Genomic DNA, 17,740 nt, shown 5'->3' with positions numbered 1-17,740 from the left:
CTCGTGGCGGTGAAGAATGATTCTCCTGTCTGGTGCAGCCAGCTGGCATTTGTCAACATGTTTAATTTAATAATAAAGATGGGCTCTTAAAGATGTGAACTTTGACCTTAAGCTCTGGGAATGTGGCACAGGAGTATTTTGTGGCTGCAGGGAGACTTCATCTGAGATGAACAGTATCATTCTGTTTTCTCCACACATCACTGGGCTGTCCCTCCTCTTTTCTCAAAACACAGACGGGTAAATGATTAGTCTGATGTGACGACAGTTTGACTGGCTTAGACTTGAGCTTGCCTGTGATCAGGGGGACTACTAGGAACATTGTTTGGGGCCCAGTAATGCCTCCTCATTGGGCTCAGGGGAGAGGTGGCCCACCCATATATATTTTACCATGGGTCCTTTGAATTGTAGTGCAGGGCTTGACTGCTGTCAGTCATTTTATGATGCATAAAGGTACAGACTCTCTTTGCAGACTTCATGCTACCCGAGTCCCTCTGCCATTAGTTGGTTGGGTTTGATCACAAACTAGCCCTCAGACAGCCTGGATCTTTCCCATCCCATGTTCCTAGCTTGTCCAACTAGTGCCCCTGAGGGTCAATAAAAATTGCTGTCCCACTAACCTCAAGCCCACCATCTCATGAGTGAAATTCCAAGATATCGTTCTCTCCCGATTTTGTTTTCCCAGATAGTCTCTCTCACTGCTGCTTTTTCTTTGTTAGAATTCTCAAAGCCTTTTTTTGGGTACAGTTACTCAGTAGTTGGCCTCTTCAAAGACTTCCTGCTAGACTTTTTAATCTTTTTATTCACATTTCAGGGCTGAATGCAAAATGTCCTCTAGAAGTCGGCTGCATCTCCTTCTCATGCTCCTGTTTGGCCAAGGTAAGAGAAAGTGGCGGAGCACTTTATTTTTAATTTTTTTTTAGAGATTTAAATATTGTTTGTTGATTTTAGATGCATATCTTTCATTGTGCTTTAGAAATGTGTTGTTGTTAGTAACTTAGTATCTGAAAAGAATAATTCATTATAGCCCTCAACAAGGAATTTCAGCCAGATGTTTATTTTCTCAACAAGTGCGTTAACTTTTACATCATTTGCCCTGCCAGCAAAAGCTTCAAGAGATCCAAATCTGTTCAAAATATTTACTTTACATAATTGTTATTCTTTATTGGCTGTCCTGCTGAGGCCTCCACAAAATTCCTCTATTTGTTGGAGTGTGGAGTTCTGGATTGAGATATCTTCCCGTGCTCCTGAAATATTTTCCCATTACGTTCCTGAACATATGCCATAAATCTGAGGAGGGATTTAAACTAGTCCTTCAGACCGCTCAAATCAGGCGATAAAATGTCTCTTGGTTCCACAGCCTGTCAGAAGGGATCACCGCAGGGTTTGAGGGGAGATTCACCGTGACCTAGTACAAGTTGACTTGTTCAGAGCCGTACGTCATTGATGCTGGTCGTCTATCATATGAAAATAACATCCCCTTTCCAGTATTACCAATCCTTTCTTCTTTAGATGTAAAAATGCATATATAGTACATATTCAAACAAAATCATTAAGCTTCATGGTTCATCACACCGCAGCTCAGATCATTTATTGAACCTGTCGCAGTGTAATGCATGCTTTGTAAAGAGGTTGTAATTAAAGTGTAGTTATCATGTATATAGTGTAGGTGTTAAAATTTACTTTGGCTACTATTTTCATAAAGTTTTTAATTTTATTTACAAAGGTTCTGAGGTATCAGTTTGCTCTTTTGGAATTCTTGTGAGAATTGCAGTGATTCAGAATGACACATATCGGTATTTATCTTCACCATCGGTGGAATTAAACCGTTAACATTCTGACGCCCCCCAGCCCCTCATCTACTCGGGGGGGGGGGGGGGGGGGGGGGGGGGGGTCCTGCAGGTTTCTTAGGCCGAGGTCTGTTTCCATGGCGAGGTGCTGAGAGCAGCCCTCCACATGATGGCATGAGTGTTAGGGGACAAAAGCACATGATTAAAGTGTGTGATTCTCAAGCGCACTCCACTCCACAGGAGCGTTACACAGGGTCTTCACTGCCCTGGGCTGTTCTCATGGCCCCTGCAACTCAATCATTGATTGTATGCATGAGAGAGCATGTCGCTCTGAACCCTGCTCACTCGAGCGGGAAACATGGGCTAGGACAGCCTGACCGTTCTCTTCACGTCCAGTGGGCGTTGCTGGAATGCCGATCGCTCTAAATTATTCCTCTCTGAAGGATGTTTTGGGAGTTCCATACGGAGCTGTGTCTTGGGGGCAGGGGTCAGATCAGCTATCTGGAGTCATGCTCGAATGACTCATTTGTGCAACCTGTTGTTGACTTTGACAGTGCCTGAGGGAGTACCTGGGTGAGTGTCACTAAATACATGTCTAAGTCACATTACACCTGAAATATTTTTTATGACCATTGAGATTTTTTGCATTATATTGTAGTTGCATTATGTTCAAGACAATAGAGTGGTGCAGGTATGACATCAGAAGCCCGAAGACTAATTCGCCAAGATTTTCCTATAATGTTTTTTTTCTTCAATTTATGAGTAAAATAAGGTCTGTGGAAAACATAACTTGATGATACTTTAATGTTTTGTTCTACAAAGTAAATTTCACACACCCGTACCGAAAACGCAAATTTCGAAGCAGTTATGTTTATTTTTGAAAACGTATGTTTCTAATAATAAGTAACTGGATAAGACAGTTGGGGTGTGAATGTGTGCAGTGTACATTGATGTATAAAAACTAATTTAAGTAATATATCATAATATTTTTCCCTGTTACAGTGATGGCACTTTTTTTTCCCCGTTAGATTTACAAGGTTTGGTGGTGGTGCTTAATTGTTTTAAAATAGATTTAACAATCCTAAAAATTGATCTTCTTTCTTTTGATTTTTGGGTGAAAAATTACCCTTTTTTATTAGTTTACAAGCTTTCATTTTAAAATTCTATTTCTATATTTAAAATAGAACATTTGAAATTGAAATTGAAATGATTAATTTTTACATCTCTGTCTAATGCCTATTAACTGCTAACTACAGTATCTCTTTCTTTATAGTTTGGTCCATTTTCTCTGTACAGGAGATGCAAACAGATCTTGAAACCATTATGAAAATCAACGCTGCTGGAGAAAGTGAGTGTTGAAATTTTCTTTCTCAGTCAGAAAATCAGGTGACAACTCCTCAGACAATTACAAAGCAGCACTATAGTGCAGAGGAACTGTTTAAAACCACTGATCTAATGCCAAAGTGTCTACATATAAATGTGCAAGGGAGTCAAAAACCTGTGTTTACTTGTAAAGAGAGGGTTTAGTTTCATATTAAAAGTTTGAAAGGATGACTACACATAGACACAGAAAGCCTGTGAGAGTTAGTGTATTTACTTAGCCATAGTTTAGGGCCAAAATTGCCCCCAGAAGTTAGCTAAATCCTGTCTTTAGAAATTATAAGTAGCATAAAAACAATGCAAGTCTGTGCTATGTGTGCATTTGTATAGCTAGGTTAATGTGTTTGTGTGCTGGTGCAGACAGCGGCATGCCGTCTCTGTCTAATCGCCTTCTTTATGACAGGCGGCGGGTTCTAACATGACAGCTACATGGATTATAATTTAGCCGGTTGACTAGCACAAACTTGCTGTAATGTGTTTGTGAGTATTTATCTCTGCTAGAACATGCCACAGGTGACCTTTGAGCTCCTTAAATGTGTCAAATATAGGCTAGTGTTTATGTGAATGTCGAAGGGTTGCTGTTTTGCATCACCACTGTGTTTTTTTTTAATGTGCCATTGGGTTAATCAGTCTTGACTTTTTGCGCACTAATTCATTAGTGACCGTTGAGTAGCTAAAGATGGAATCCAGATGGTAAGCTTTGTGTTTTCTTCTGTGTGTGGTCAGTGATGCAGTGCTCTGCAGCAGTGGATATTCTCTTTGTGATGGACAGCTCCTACAGCGTTGGGAAAGGAGGATTCGAACGATCCCGGCACTACATGTTGAAGCTGTGTGAGGCTCTTGATGTCAGCCCAGACAAGGTCAGATTTGCATAGAAATCAATGTCAGATTAAAAGTAACACCCAAAAGTAAAGAATAGTCATTATTTACTCACTCATATGTTGTTTCAATGTCGTTTCATTTACAATGCAGCTCTTGACATAATGAAAGTTGGTAACGCTTTAGATTACAGCCCGGAAAGTGCGTAATTAAAGCAATTTTACAGCGTAACCTTCAGTAATTATTGTGTACCTATAACGTACTTACAATATAAGTATAAGGGAACAATATGTAAAGTTTGGGCAATAAAGGGGTAACAACCAGGAGAATTAAAAAAATATGTATACTGTAAGTATTATCTAAGTTAATACTTAGATAATACTGTATTAGTATTAACTAAGGGGTTATTATTCCACTATTATGATATAACAATCTTACATTTGGGAGCAATTTAGCAAGAACATACACTGCTTACCATTTTGAAATAATGGTGAACCAATACATGCTGTATAGGCTTTTTAAAAATTACAGGGTACATCTATACATTTATAAAGTAATATTTTTAACAAAAGTGCACTGAAAACGAAAAATATTGCAACTTTTACTTAAATATTGTGGAAAGATACTCTTGTTTCATGTAGCTTGTTACCCCCTTGTTCCATGTAGTTACAGGGTAAGTGTAACATTGTGGGCTGTAAATTAAAGTGGTGCTTGTTACCCTCTTGCTCCATGTAGTTACAGGGTAAGTACAATAAAAATGCATACACAATCTTATATCACTGACTCGGAAACCTTTATTTATTATACAAGCACCACTTACCCTGTAACCACATGAAACAAGATATATTTCCCAGTATTTTGAACATCTGCACTTTTGCTATAAAAAAAAACACAAGTATAAATGCATAGATATGTACCCTGTCATTTAAAAAAAGCCTATACAGTATGTATAATTGGTACACAATTATTACAAAAAGGTACGCAGGTATGTTCTCGCTAAATTGCTCCCAAATGTAAGATTGTTGTATCATAATAGTAGAATAATAACCCCTTAGTTCTATAATACTTACAGTATAAATATTTATAATATTTATAATATTTTAATTCTCCTGGTTGTTACCCCTTTATTCCCCAAACTTTACATATTGTTCCCTTATACTTATATGTAAGTACGTTATAGGTACACTATAATTACCGAAAGTTACTCTGTAAATTCCTCTTAATTACACAGTACTTTCCGGGCTGTAATCTAAAGCGTTACCTGAAAGTTTATTGTGATATGGGGTATTCAAGTAACCATGCAGTAACCAACTGTGACAAGGCAAGATTATCAGTGAATAATGACTGATTATAGTGAACAGTTGGTCTTTTTTTGTCACATAAAGACATCATTTGACTTCAGAAGATGTAAAGGAATATAGCATACAAGTCAAATAAACTATCTTTATGGTGCTTATTGTGTTTTGATATATGACAGCCATTGTCACTACAAAAATATCAGAATACAGGATTGGAACGACGTGATATGAAAGCTTGTTTTCACGACGGAATAAAAAAATTAAAAAGGTAATTGCAATCTCACAATTCTGACCTTTTTTCCTTAGCAGTTTCGAGTTTATATCTCACAAAATCTCAGAATTAAAAGATTTAAACTGAAAAGTCAATGGTCAGCTAACTTATTTCTCAAAATTGCAAGTTTTTATCTCACAATTATGAGATGTATATAAGATATAAACTCGCAATTGTGAGTTATAAAGTAAGAGTTGTGATATATGAACTCAGGAAAAAATAAGTCAGAATTGTGATATATAAACTTGCATTTGTGAGGAAAAAAAAGTCTGTAATATTCGCAATTCTTTTTTTTTTTCATACGGAAACAAGCTTCCTTAACATTAGGGTAATGACAGAACTTCATTATTGGGTGACCTATTCTTTTAATTCTTGCATGCAGTCTCTCAAATTGTGGCATTATGTTGAATAATTATGTTAGTTTCCTCTTCATGTTTATGGTGTTTAAATGTTCTCTATTTTGGGCAGGTGAAAGTTGGCGTGGTTCAGTTTGGTTCCACGCCCAAACTGGAAATCAGTCTAGACTCCTACAAGAGCAAGGACGAGCTGAAGAAAAAGATGAAGAAAATCCACTATAGGTACAGAGATTAGTGTTATTGTGTGTCTATCAGGGCTCAGCACTTCCTGTGGAGGATGAGAAATATCTCACTCCATTTTACATCTTTGAAACTTTGTCGACACAGCCATGGGGACTTGTGTTTACAATACACTCTCAACATGTGTGTGCATGTGTGTCGGAGTGCGCTGTGTCATGATGGATGACTTTATGAGGTTGAATTAATGTTTTTTTGTAGTGAAGGCTGTGCAGGGTTCTGTAATGACTAGTAGCTGAATTACACTTAGAGCACACAGCTGGCCTAAACCTTATCACCCAGTCAGGACATACCACATCTCCCTAGACAAGCTGTGAAATTACCGTTTCAGATTCATACTCCATGAAAATTTCACCACTCGTCTGTCTAGCTGAACAACTGTGAGCAAAGATGATGGAGAGAAGCCCAGCTGTGCACATGCCTGTGTCGCCACTGACATTAGTCAATATCCCTGCAGGATGGAGGAGATCATGTATTTCAGCACTGTATAAAGAAGCATTGTCAGTAGTTGACATTGAAAAATATAGCTGTTATACCATTGTTTAAAAAGTTACTTGTGAAACTGTATTTTATATATAATCATTCTTATATTGTGATTTGGTTGCAATTCCTACATCAGTTTCTTAATCAACTGGCTAGTTTACCATTAACTCCAATTTATGTATCAAGTGTTAATTTATGAAGTACAGAGAATGTACAGTTTTAACACTGGAAAGAAGGCAAGCAGAGTTTAAATCAACCCAAAGATGAAGATGTAGCCTGTGTGAAGCTGAGAGTGCTGTATCTGGTTTAGGTTTCATCATGCAGGGTGCTTTAAGGACACAGTGGACTGAAGGGAACTAAAGGCTTCTGTGGACTTCTGAGGGGCCGCTGTAGTTACATTAATGAGATTAGAGCAGAGGCAGTGAAGGAAAACTCACAAAGAAAAACCAGACTGTCCTCTTTATTGTGCAGTGTAATGTTGACTGTGTTGCTGGGTTTCTGAGTTACTGTTTTCCACAGTTGAGGTGTGACAAGCCAGAAAGCTCATAATAAAGACTGGAATATCACGTCACAGTAGTAATTTTGATATTTCTAAACTCTCAGTTTTATGTCTTAAAAATGTGAAATGTTTAAAGTAATTCTTTCTCTCCTTCAGAGGTGGAAGCACACAGACAGGTCTGGCTCTGAAGTTCGTTTTGAGGAAGGGGTTTTCCGGCGGACGCAATTCCACTGGGCAACGCATCGTGATCCTCTTATCTGACGGAAAGTCCCAGGGGGCAGTGCAGCTGGCTGCCTCGGAGCTCAAGCTGTCTGGAGTGACTCTGTTTGCCGTGGGGATCCGTTACCCAAGGTAACACACAACATTTCCACTGACTTCAATCACTGAATAAAACCTTCACATCTCTAATTACCCGCTTCGACAGAACCTCTCAGAAACATGTCCAGGTAATATTCCAACCCCCCACTAAAAAAAAAAAAAAGAAAAAAAAGAAAAAAGAAAAAAAAAAGCCTATTTTTAGGACCAAGAAGATATTTTTCAATTGTGACATTATTTTCATGACATTTAAGCATCTTCTCACCATATTTTCATTTACCATAGCCTACTGCAAAAATTGGACTACAGTATCTCATTTGAATTTTAATACAAAAAAAGACTTATTAGTGCTGTCAAATTGACTACCGGTAATCGCAATAAATCACATCAAACATAAAAGTTTGTAAATATCTAATATATGTGTGTGTATGTATATATGTACAGTTTATATATGTAAACAGTACACACACACATACACACACAAATATACAGAAATAAAAAAAGAGATACTCAAAATATTATGTACATAATTCTACATTAATTAGTGTCGTCAAATTTAGTTATCGCGATTAACATATAAGTTATACACACAAAATTGTATGTTTATTGCGATAAATTGAATTGACAGCACTAATTAATATAGAATTATGTATATAATTTGAGTATCTAATTTTTAATTCCGTGAAAAATAATGATTGTATATTGTTTTAAATGTATTAATTACTTTTATTTAAATTGTATTTATTAATTATTATTATTATATTAATTTAATTGTAATAATTGTATTATATGTTATTTGTCGTACTGCCTTCATTTTATGCCAATTAAAAAAAAAAAAACACAACACAAAATACAACAAAAACATAATATTACTCTAATAAGAATCAATATAAAATATAAAAATATTGTAAATTACAAAACAAAAAACTCCAGATGTATTATGGTTATGTATTATGGACTTTTCATGAAAATAATGTCAAAAAAAAAAAAAAAAAACCAGCTGGTCTTTTTTAAATATTTTTTATTTGGGTAAGTTGTTTTATCACTTTATATTTATTTTGTGTCCTTGGTAATACACTCTGTCAGTAACACTGTACAGTATTGCATCAGAAAGTAATATTGTGGTACTTTAATATATACCATGGCGCTGAGAGATTACCATATTGATGTACCGTAGTATTTTCCTTTGCATGGCACTTCAATGTACGGTGAAGAATACTATAGGAATTTAAATTTTTTTTTAAAGAAATTTCATAAAATGAAAATATATTTTCTGTGCTTTTTAGTGATTGTTTTGAAACATTTTGCAGGGACAGGTGCGTTCATATTTGAAATGTTTTCAGCTCTATTAGTCAGTGAACTGATGTGCTGACAGCTCTCAGACACACTGACAGGTGTGTTATTTCACACCAAAAGGCTGCTGACAGCCTGGATGTGTGGTGTTACTGTTGGTTAGGCTGCAGATAGTGTAATTCCTCTGTTCTGTCTTTACTTTGAGGCTTTATGACAGCTTCCCAACAGGTGCAGGAGGAAGAGAGAATCTCAGTGGATAAACTCACCTTAACTGGCATTTCTAACAGCTGGGAGTCTATCAGTGTTGTGTTTGGGTGGATTACTGTGACGTTTGGATGAATGAAACCCCTCAGAGCTCTTGCAGCACTATATGCTCTGTCTGCTCAAAATGTATTTTATTTCACCATGTGTAACATAAATCTGGAATTGACTGTGTGACCTACGCTACGGTTTAAAAGTTTGAGGTCTGCAAGATTTTTTTTTTTTTTTTTAGAAATTAATACTTTTATTCAGCAAGTAGGTGATCAAAAGTGACTGAAAAATATTCAGCAAGTAGGTGATCAAAAGTGACAGTAAATACATTTATAATGTTACAAAAGATTTATATTTCAAATAAATGCTGTTCTTTTGAGCTTTCTATTCTCTCAAAGAATCCTGAAAAAAATCCACAAAATCCTCAAAAAATATGAAGCACAAATATTTTTAACATTGATAATACTATGAAATGTTTTTTTGAGCACCAAATCAGCATATTAGAATAACTTCTGAAGGATCATGTGACACTGAAGACTGGAGTAATGATGCTGAAAATTCAGCTTTGCCGTCAAAGAAATTAATTACAATTTTAAAACATTCAAATGGAAAACAGTTATTTTAAATTGTAATAATATTTCACAATATTACTGTTTTACTGTATTTTTTGATCAAATAAGTGTAGTGAGAGCATAAGACACTTCTTTCCACAACATAAAAAAAATGATTTTTTTTATATATAATGTATAATAAATGTTCATACTGCCTGGCAGATATCAATAAAAAAAGATATGTTCCATTATAACCCTTCAGAAAACTTAGCCAAAGCGAATGTTTATCTTTTATTTTTGTTTAGAGCTTTAAAGAAAAATGTCTTTCTCTTGTAAGGTGGGAAGAGCTCCATGAACTGGCGAGCAGCCCATCGGATGCTCATGTGTTCTTCGCGGAGCACTTCAGTGATGCTGTTAATGGATTATTCACCAGCCTCACCACCTCCTCCGTCTGCACTGCCGTTCCTTCAGGTAAAAAACTCACCTGTGACTCAATCAACAGCGCCTTTATGAACAGCAAGTGATGTTTCCTGCACTGTGATATCTGCAGGGTGTAAGGTGGAGTCTTACCCGTGTGTGCAGAAAACCCTGGAGACGGTAAAAGAGCTTCAGGGAAACTTCATGTGCTGGAAAGGGTCCAAGGGATACTCACCATACACATCCCTCTGCCCTCATTACAGGTAAATGACATGGATTGAACAAAACGCATGGCTCTTGAGATGCTTTTGGCTATTCTAAAGTCTAAAAAACACTTCATTCCATGACACATACCTATGGCGAGTCAAAATGACCTTAATGTACTGTCTTTCTCACCATTATACAGTCACAGAGATGCCTCAGGTCTGAGATTATGTTTGTATTGTATCATATTGTGTGTGTTTTTGTTCTTTCGAAGCATCGCAGGCTCATATTGAGGTTTCATGGCCTGAGGTGAAACATAAAGCAGATCATTAACAGAAATGTATGGAATGAAACTGGTTGTCTTACAGAAACCTTGACAATATATTATAAATCGATTAATCACGATTTCATTTAACATAAAAGTCTTAGTTTACATAATAAATTAATGTGTGTGTGTGTATATATATTATTAGATGTCTATATATTATACATGTCTGTGTGTGCGTGTATACATACACGCACACACACACACACACACATATATAATATAAATATATATATACACACACCTTTATTATGTAAACAAAAACTTTTATATTAGATGCAATTAGTCGATTTAACAGCACTAATACATATATAAATATAATATATACTGTATATATAAAATAAATATTATGATTATTATTAATCATTTTGAGGTTTCATGGCCTGAGGTGGAACATAAAGGAGTTCATTAAAGTAACACTAAGTAGTTTTTCAACCTTCATAATATATTTCCAAGACCCTTGTGATGGTACATCGACTTAAAATAAGTTAAATGACACGTCTGCTATAGCCTGACGTGGTCTGTATCGCTTTTACTGGCACTATGTAACTTCGGGTTTCAGGTAGGAATCCGTGCACAAAAAGAACTACAAAATTCGACTGCTTTACGGTATACGTCACTTCCCCCACCACTTCCTCAAATTGCCTGTGGCCATTGCAGACATCCCAAGTCTCCCGGGAGTCTCCCGCATATTGATAGCATCTCCCTGATGCCCGAAGATTAGTTCAAATCTCCCGGAATCTAGAGCGCGCATGCGAGACAAAACATACTGCGCGCTTAACATACATAGCGCGAGGACGGCAGAGAGGGAGAGAGCGAGAGACCTTGCGAGTGTGCCTCATGAAAGCTAGTCAACCCACCACCCGTCACCCGTCGCCCCCCCCCCCCCCCCCCCCCACCCCACCCCCCGTCAGCAATCCACTCACCAAGATATACCTCCCTGAAATGACTTCTTGCAGGTTGGGATGTCTGCCATTGTTGATTCCAAAGCCAGTGCTGGATAAACAGCGAGCGTGCGCGTGCGACAGTATATGTGGAAGGCTAAATTATTTACGACAGCGGTAATGGACAATTCCGCTTCCAACCTGTAGGGCGACCGCAGAGGAAAAGTTCCTTGGTGTTACTTTAACAGAAATGTGAAACTGGTTTCATTGTCTTCCAGAAACCTTGACCAAAAAAATAATATAGCGTTATTATTATGATGATTTAAGGTCAAATAAACAGATAGTAATAAATAAATAAATGAATATTAATAATATAGTTTATTATTATTATTCATTTTGAGGTTTAATGGCCTGAGGTGAAACTTAAAGGAGTTCAGTGATGTGTGGAGTGAAAGTGGATTGTTTTACAGGTTTACATTGTTTTACAGGTATAGCAAAGTTTACAGGCAGCACCCCGTTGTCTGTCAACGAACTGTCTGTCCAGGTAAGACCCAAGAATCAGAATAATTAATAATGAATATTTAATTCCATGATCATTAGAATTTGATTAATAGAAATGATTCCCTCTCCCTTCAGAACCATGTGACTCTCAGCCCTGTCAGAACGGGGGGACGTGTATATCTGAGGGACTGGAGAAATACCGCTGCGAGTGTCCCACAGGCTACGGCAGTGACCCCAATTGTGGTGAGTTCACATTCATGTGCCTTTCTTCCCACACTCCTCAGCGAGTAACGGGCTGTGCCTGTCTCACTGTGTGTGTTTTGTTTTGGTGGGTTTGAGTGGATTGTATGCGTGTGTGGGAGTTGTCACAAACAGCTCATGGTTTCAGGTTACAGTGGGGGTCAGCTTTCGGGCTAGGTCATGACTGAACTATACCTCAGAGGTCTTATGTCCTTCAGATGAAAGGGACACTCTAATTATGAGCTAATAATATCACTCTGTTTCCATCTAAATTTGTTGCCTTGTGCCGTGAAATGCAACCTTCAAATTTATTTCGTATATACATACCAATATATTGATATAGATACAATATTGCCAAATAATCAATGTACACAACAAAAGCAGTGAATGAATAAATACATAAATAAAATTATTATGAATATTTTTATTGCCAAAGCATCAACATACACAACAAAAGCAGTCACTAAAAAAATAAAAATAATAATATTGTAATAATTAATAATAATAATAATAATAATAATAACATAGTAATAATATTGTTTTACAAAATATAAAAAAATTAAACACATTTACGGTAATAATAACATTCAAATAATATCTTTAATATACATTGTGTGTGATCGCTGTTGCAGGCCAACAGCTGTAAAATGAACAACCACATTTGTTTTGTTTTTATATACTATTTAGGGTGAGATAAATCTGAAATGAATAATATCGCAACAATAGTGCCATGATTAAACAATGACACAGCAGTCTCCAAAAACAATTAAACATTAGCAAAAAAGAACATTAAAGAAATTAGTGTTCAATTCAATTCCCTTTTATTGTCATTGCATAATACATTGAAGTTAATTAGCAAACCTTACGGTGCGTCCACACATGACAACACAACAGCAATAATTATGACAAAATAAATATGACACACTATAATACCGAAACTTGACAGTTTCATGTAAAGATATTGCACATTGTTATCACAAAGTGGCCCTAACTCTAATTATAATTAGTGCATTTGAATCATGACCATTCGAGGTGTCATCAAACATTGACACATAGTGTTTAGCAGTGTTGTTCAGTTCTCTGATGGCTCTTGGGTAAAAACTGTTCTTAAAACTATTAGTACGTGATGCAATAGACCTGAAACACCCAACAGAGGGCAACTGGACAAACGGAAGATGTTAAAGATGATGATTACTGTATGTTAGCCGCTCTACTCAGACAACGAGAGCTGAATAAATGTTTTAGTGAGGGTTTTCTAGATGGGGCTGGTATAGTTTCCTAAACGAGATTCCAAGAATCTGTTATCAGTCTCCATGAGTTCCATTGTAACACTGACATAGAATCCTCCGGCCAATCACAACATGATGACACACGCACAACCTCCTGCTGTCAGTCAGTGTGAATGACATCACAGGCAGGGGTTAGATCACATGACCCCACTTAACCTGCAGAGTGAAAGATGGATCTTTTTGTTTGTTTATGCTCTCATAAATGCATTTTTGCATGTGCTAATGGGTAAAGAAGAGTCTCACATGAGCCTAACTAAAGTCTAAAATAAACACAAGATAATGCAGAAGTGGTGTTCTTTAGATCTGAAAATGGAATCTTAAAGTGTCAATCAAAGCGGCTCTTAACCGTCTCCTCTTTTTCCAGCTCCCGTTCTGAGTTTCGACTGCTCTGTGGATGTGCTCTTCCTGGTCGAGGGCTCCTCTTCTCTTACTCTGGAGGGTTTCTTGCGCTTCAAGTCCTTCTTAAAGCGTTTCATGCAGGCTGTACTGAGCTCTGACACCCCTGTAAAGATGGGGTTGGCCCAGTATAGCAGCGACGTGAAGATCGAAGCCAAAATTGGGGAGCACAGAGACCCGGCGAAGCTGATCCAGGCCGTTGAGCGCCTGCAGTATCGTGGTGGCCAGGCCAAGGCTGGAAACGCTCTTCGCTACATCACACGCAATGGCTTTCAGAGCGCACCCGTGTTTGCCGACGTTCAGGACGACCTGCCGCGAGTGGTAGTGCTGCTCACGGGGACGCCCTCGGCGGACCCTGTGGTGGAGCCAGCGAAGTACGCACGGGACAGGGAGATCTTCATCATCGGTGTAGGACCAGAAGGGATGAGGGCTGAAATAAACAACATAACAGGAAACCCCCAGCGCACCATCACATACCAGTCACCCGACAGATTGACCGCTAAGATCCCGGAACTAAGAGCCAAAATTTGCAGTGTCGACAACCAGGGTAGAGATCTTAACCATTCTTTATTGACACAACTGTAAAGTCCTTACATAGATCGTTGCACCTCAAGGAATAGTTCTCCTCAAATAATAGTCAGTCATTATTTCCTTACTTTAGTGAGGATGCTTTACATTTTCCATCTAATGGACTCTTTTCACAGACTGTGATGATGTGTTTCCAAAGTTATGAAAATTGTACGTTAAAGCGTTTTTTTATTTTATTTCCTCAACACTAACGAAGATGAAAATGTGAATGATTAGGATAATTCTTCAATCTTAATCAAAATACACTGCTGACAAAAATGAAGAAATAAACATAACCCCTATATTAGCAATACACTTCCAGAGTCCAAGAATAATCTCAAAAGAATATGATTGTTTATAATTCATTCATAATCAGTAAAGTCTGAGATTGACCTGCTTGAACACTAAATTTAGTAATTGGGAGAACGCAAAAGTTTTGTGAGTGAAAGCAATAGGTTTGTGAGGGAACGCTAAGTTTATTGGGGAATGCAAAACTTTTGGATAAAAGTTTTGACAGGGAATGCAAAAGTTTTGCTAACGAAAAAGTTTTTGCGAGTGGAACACAAAGTTTCTCAGGGCAATGGAAAAACTTTTGGAAGAAAAAGCAAAAGCATCAAAAATATTGATCTCATTTCTCATATTTATTCCATCACCATGTCCATGTCCCTTGTGTTACAACAGCAAACCACAATGATCCAACAATCCAATCAATTCCCAATGGACAAAATCACAACTTCTGTTACATGCCGACTTTAACCATGATACAAACTAGTCAGGATGTCACATTGTGATTATGCTCTAATATATGACAATGAAATTGTCTAGCAAAAATCTAGCAGTCCCAGACAGCAACATAGTGTCGGCGCAGATCCTGGCCACATCACGTCGGATCACATAGCCGACACCATGTTGCTGTCTGGGGTTTCCAAAACAGATAAATGAAAAAGTTTTTTTGGGAACTGGACTATTCCTTTCAGTTTGGTTATGTTTTTTTTGTTTTTTTTTAAACTGTTATACTAACGCCTTTTGTCTTTGTTAGGCTGCCTGGGTCAAGCTTTGGACCTTGTTTTTGTGCTGGACGCCTCCAGTGCTGTAGGCAAGGACAATTTCGTCCACTTTCAAGACTTTGTTCGGAGCACCTCAGTGCAGTTTGACATCAATCGAGATGTGGCTCAGGTGGGACTGGTGGTTTATGGGAGGCGGCCCGTCACGGTCTTTGACCTGGACAAGTATGACTCGGGCTCTGCTGTGCTGAAGGCAGTGGGAGACGCTGCTTTTCTTGGTGGGAAGGCCTCTACAGGTTCAGCCCTGCTCCATGTGCTCTCCCAGAGCCTGACGGTGGGGAAAGGAGCGCGACCTGGAGTCAACAAGGCTGTGGTGGTGCTGACTAATGGGACGGGTGTGGAGGATGCAGTGGTGCCCGCCCAGAAGATCCGTGATAGCGGAGTGTCAGTGTTTGTGATTGGCATCGGGAGCTTACAGCAAGAGGTCCTCATCCGCATCGCCGGCTCTGAGGATCACATGATCTCTGTACCTTCATATGATGACCTGAAATACTCTGAGGATGTGCTGGTACAGATGGTGTGTGCAGGTACGACCGCACAAATATTCCCCTTTGAAAACCTTTGTTCATCTGTGATGGATTTATATTCTACTGTTGCTCGCTTTCTACAGACGTGAAGAAACCTGTTCACCTGTGCAGTCCCAACCCCTGTATGAATGATGGCGTCTGTGTGCTTCTCAACGGCAGCTACCGCTGTGAATGCCGTGGGTGGAAGGGTCCACACTGCGAAACACGTCAGTACCAGTAACTACTAATTAGTCTTTTGTACTAGTAATGGATATTCTTGTTTTCCTGGAGATGGGAAGTTGACATGTAGGTATTTTTCACAATTTTTAGTCACCTTATTTGCTGTTTTTTTTTTTAAATTAAAACCTATATACGTATATATATATATATATATATATATATATATATATATATATATATATATATAAACACATTCATATGTGTATATATATATATATATATATGTGTGTTTTTATTACTTGTTTTAGTTTTGTAAATATACAGCTGCATTTTCAGCATCATTACTCCAGTGTCACATGATCCTTCAGAAATCATTCTAATATGCTGATTTGTTTTTTTTCATGATTATATGATGAAAATAAAATCAAAAGAACATTTGTGTGAAAGTTTTTTTTTTTACATTAAATTAATCCTTGCTGAATAAAACTTAATTCCTTTTTTTTAAACTTTAAGTTTATACCATATATATATATATATATATATACTAATTATATATTTATTTTTCGTACCCCAATGGGGTATATGTATATATATTTCCATCGGGGTACGGAAAATAAACTTGAATGAAGATGCAGAATATGAAAACAAGTCAAATATTAACATGGTTTTCTCAAGTAAATTTACCTCGTAAGGATGCTTAGATATGCATATTCTTAAAATAAGACAAAAAATGTGATTAAGATCATTTTTTTGCACTGCAAATCTTGGTTATTTAACCCATCTTATAACAAATTAAAATGGCTTCACACATGTTATGTTAGTGATGCTATGTTATGTTGCTCAGAATGTTTTGTTCATTTTTCTGTGCCCGCTGGATGGGTCATAATTTTGGTTGGCAGGGTATATTTAGGTGTTTTGATTTATGTATTTTTGTGAACTTGTTTTTTCAGGAAGCAGAGATCCGCCAAGCAGAGGAGATCTCCCTAAACCTGCAGGCCTGAGGCGCCGTCAGCACAAGAGTGAAAAAGAGCTGCTGCAGCGCTATAGGGAGCACCGCAAGAGACACGCGTCCCGAACACAGCACAGATGAAGAGAACAACGCACACTACACACACAAAGACCCAGCTCAGCAATGGGTTAACATTCATTCTACAATTCACTCTGGTGGTGAACACACAATCCAGACGACACTCCACGGGTATCTATTACATGAATTTTGTAAATACGTTTTGTGCCTTAAAAATTTGGATTTTTTTATTTAGTTAATCTTAACTCTTTCCCTGCCATTAATGGAAATTTCCATCATTTATGACACAATGCTTCCCCAATACAGTACACATCTTCTAAGAGATTAAAGAAACAGGCAAAAAAGAAGCAGAAACGAGTGATAAAAGCATTGCTTATGCACGTTGTAGTCTTTGACAAAAACACAATTTTCTCAGCTTTTTGTTGCTTTTTATGAAACTTACCCACATTCAAGTATTGCATGAAGCAAGAATAAAATGTTTTGCTCAGATTTTCATACAACAAAATATTCTTGGGGCCATGAACATTTTGTGAAAATGATCAAAAATGCTGGTGGTGACTGGCAGGGAAAGAGTTAAGGGGTTTTGATGCTGTTTGTGT

The 17,740-nt window shown here is 37.5% G+C and overlaps 1 protein-coding gene across 1 annotated transcript; it reads left to right on the top strand.

Moving 5' to 3' along the window:
* Window positions 1–771: 771 nt before the first annotated feature.
* vwa2 (von Willebrand factor A domain containing 2) lies at window positions 772–17,420 on the top strand. Its single transcript, XM_056268868.1, has 13 exons — window positions 772–876; window positions 3,061–3,135; window positions 3,894–4,027; window positions 6,024–6,133; window positions 7,287–7,481; window positions 9,879–10,012; window positions 10,092–10,221; window positions 11,860–11,915; window positions 12,008–12,115; window positions 13,766–14,344; window positions 15,404–15,955; window positions 16,039–16,161; window positions 17,065–17,420. The coding sequence occupies exons 1-13, from the start codon at window positions 825–827 to the stop codon at window positions 17,202–17,204; spliced, it is 2,388 nt and encodes a 795-aa protein (XP_056124843.1). The 5' UTR covers window positions 772–824; the 3' UTR covers window positions 17,205–17,420.
* Window positions 17,421–17,740: the final 320 nt, after the last annotated feature.

Source organism: Rhinichthys klamathensis, unplaced genomic scaffold, assembly GCF_029890125.1.
Source record: "Rhinichthys klamathensis goyatoka isolate OS25496 unplaced genomic scaffold, OSU_Roscu_1.1 h1tg000277l_1, whole genome shotgun sequence".
In the NCBI taxonomy this organism is placed as follows: Eukaryota; Metazoa; Chordata; class Actinopteri; order Cypriniformes; family Leuciscidae; genus Rhinichthys; species Rhinichthys klamathensis.
The sequence above is the reverse complement of the archived record's forward strand: the minus strand, read 5'-3'. Positions and strand labels throughout refer to the sequence as shown.

What these genes read in the sequence shown, in the direction of transcription:
- vwa2 (XM_056268868.1), top strand. Translation starts at nt 825, where the DNA reads ATGTCCTCTAGAAGTCGGCTGCATCTCCTTCTCATGCTCCTGTTTGGC. An exon ending in GGTACAGATGGTGTGTGCAG is followed by an intron (nt 15,956 to 16,038) that starts GTACGACCGCAC and finishes CGCTTTCTACAG; the next exon opens with ACGTGAAGAAACCTGTTCAC. An exon ending in GGGTCCACACTGCGAAACAC is followed by an intron (nt 16,162 to 17,064) that starts GTCAGTACCAGT and finishes TTGTTTTTTCAG; the next exon opens with GAAGCAGAGATCCGCCAAGC.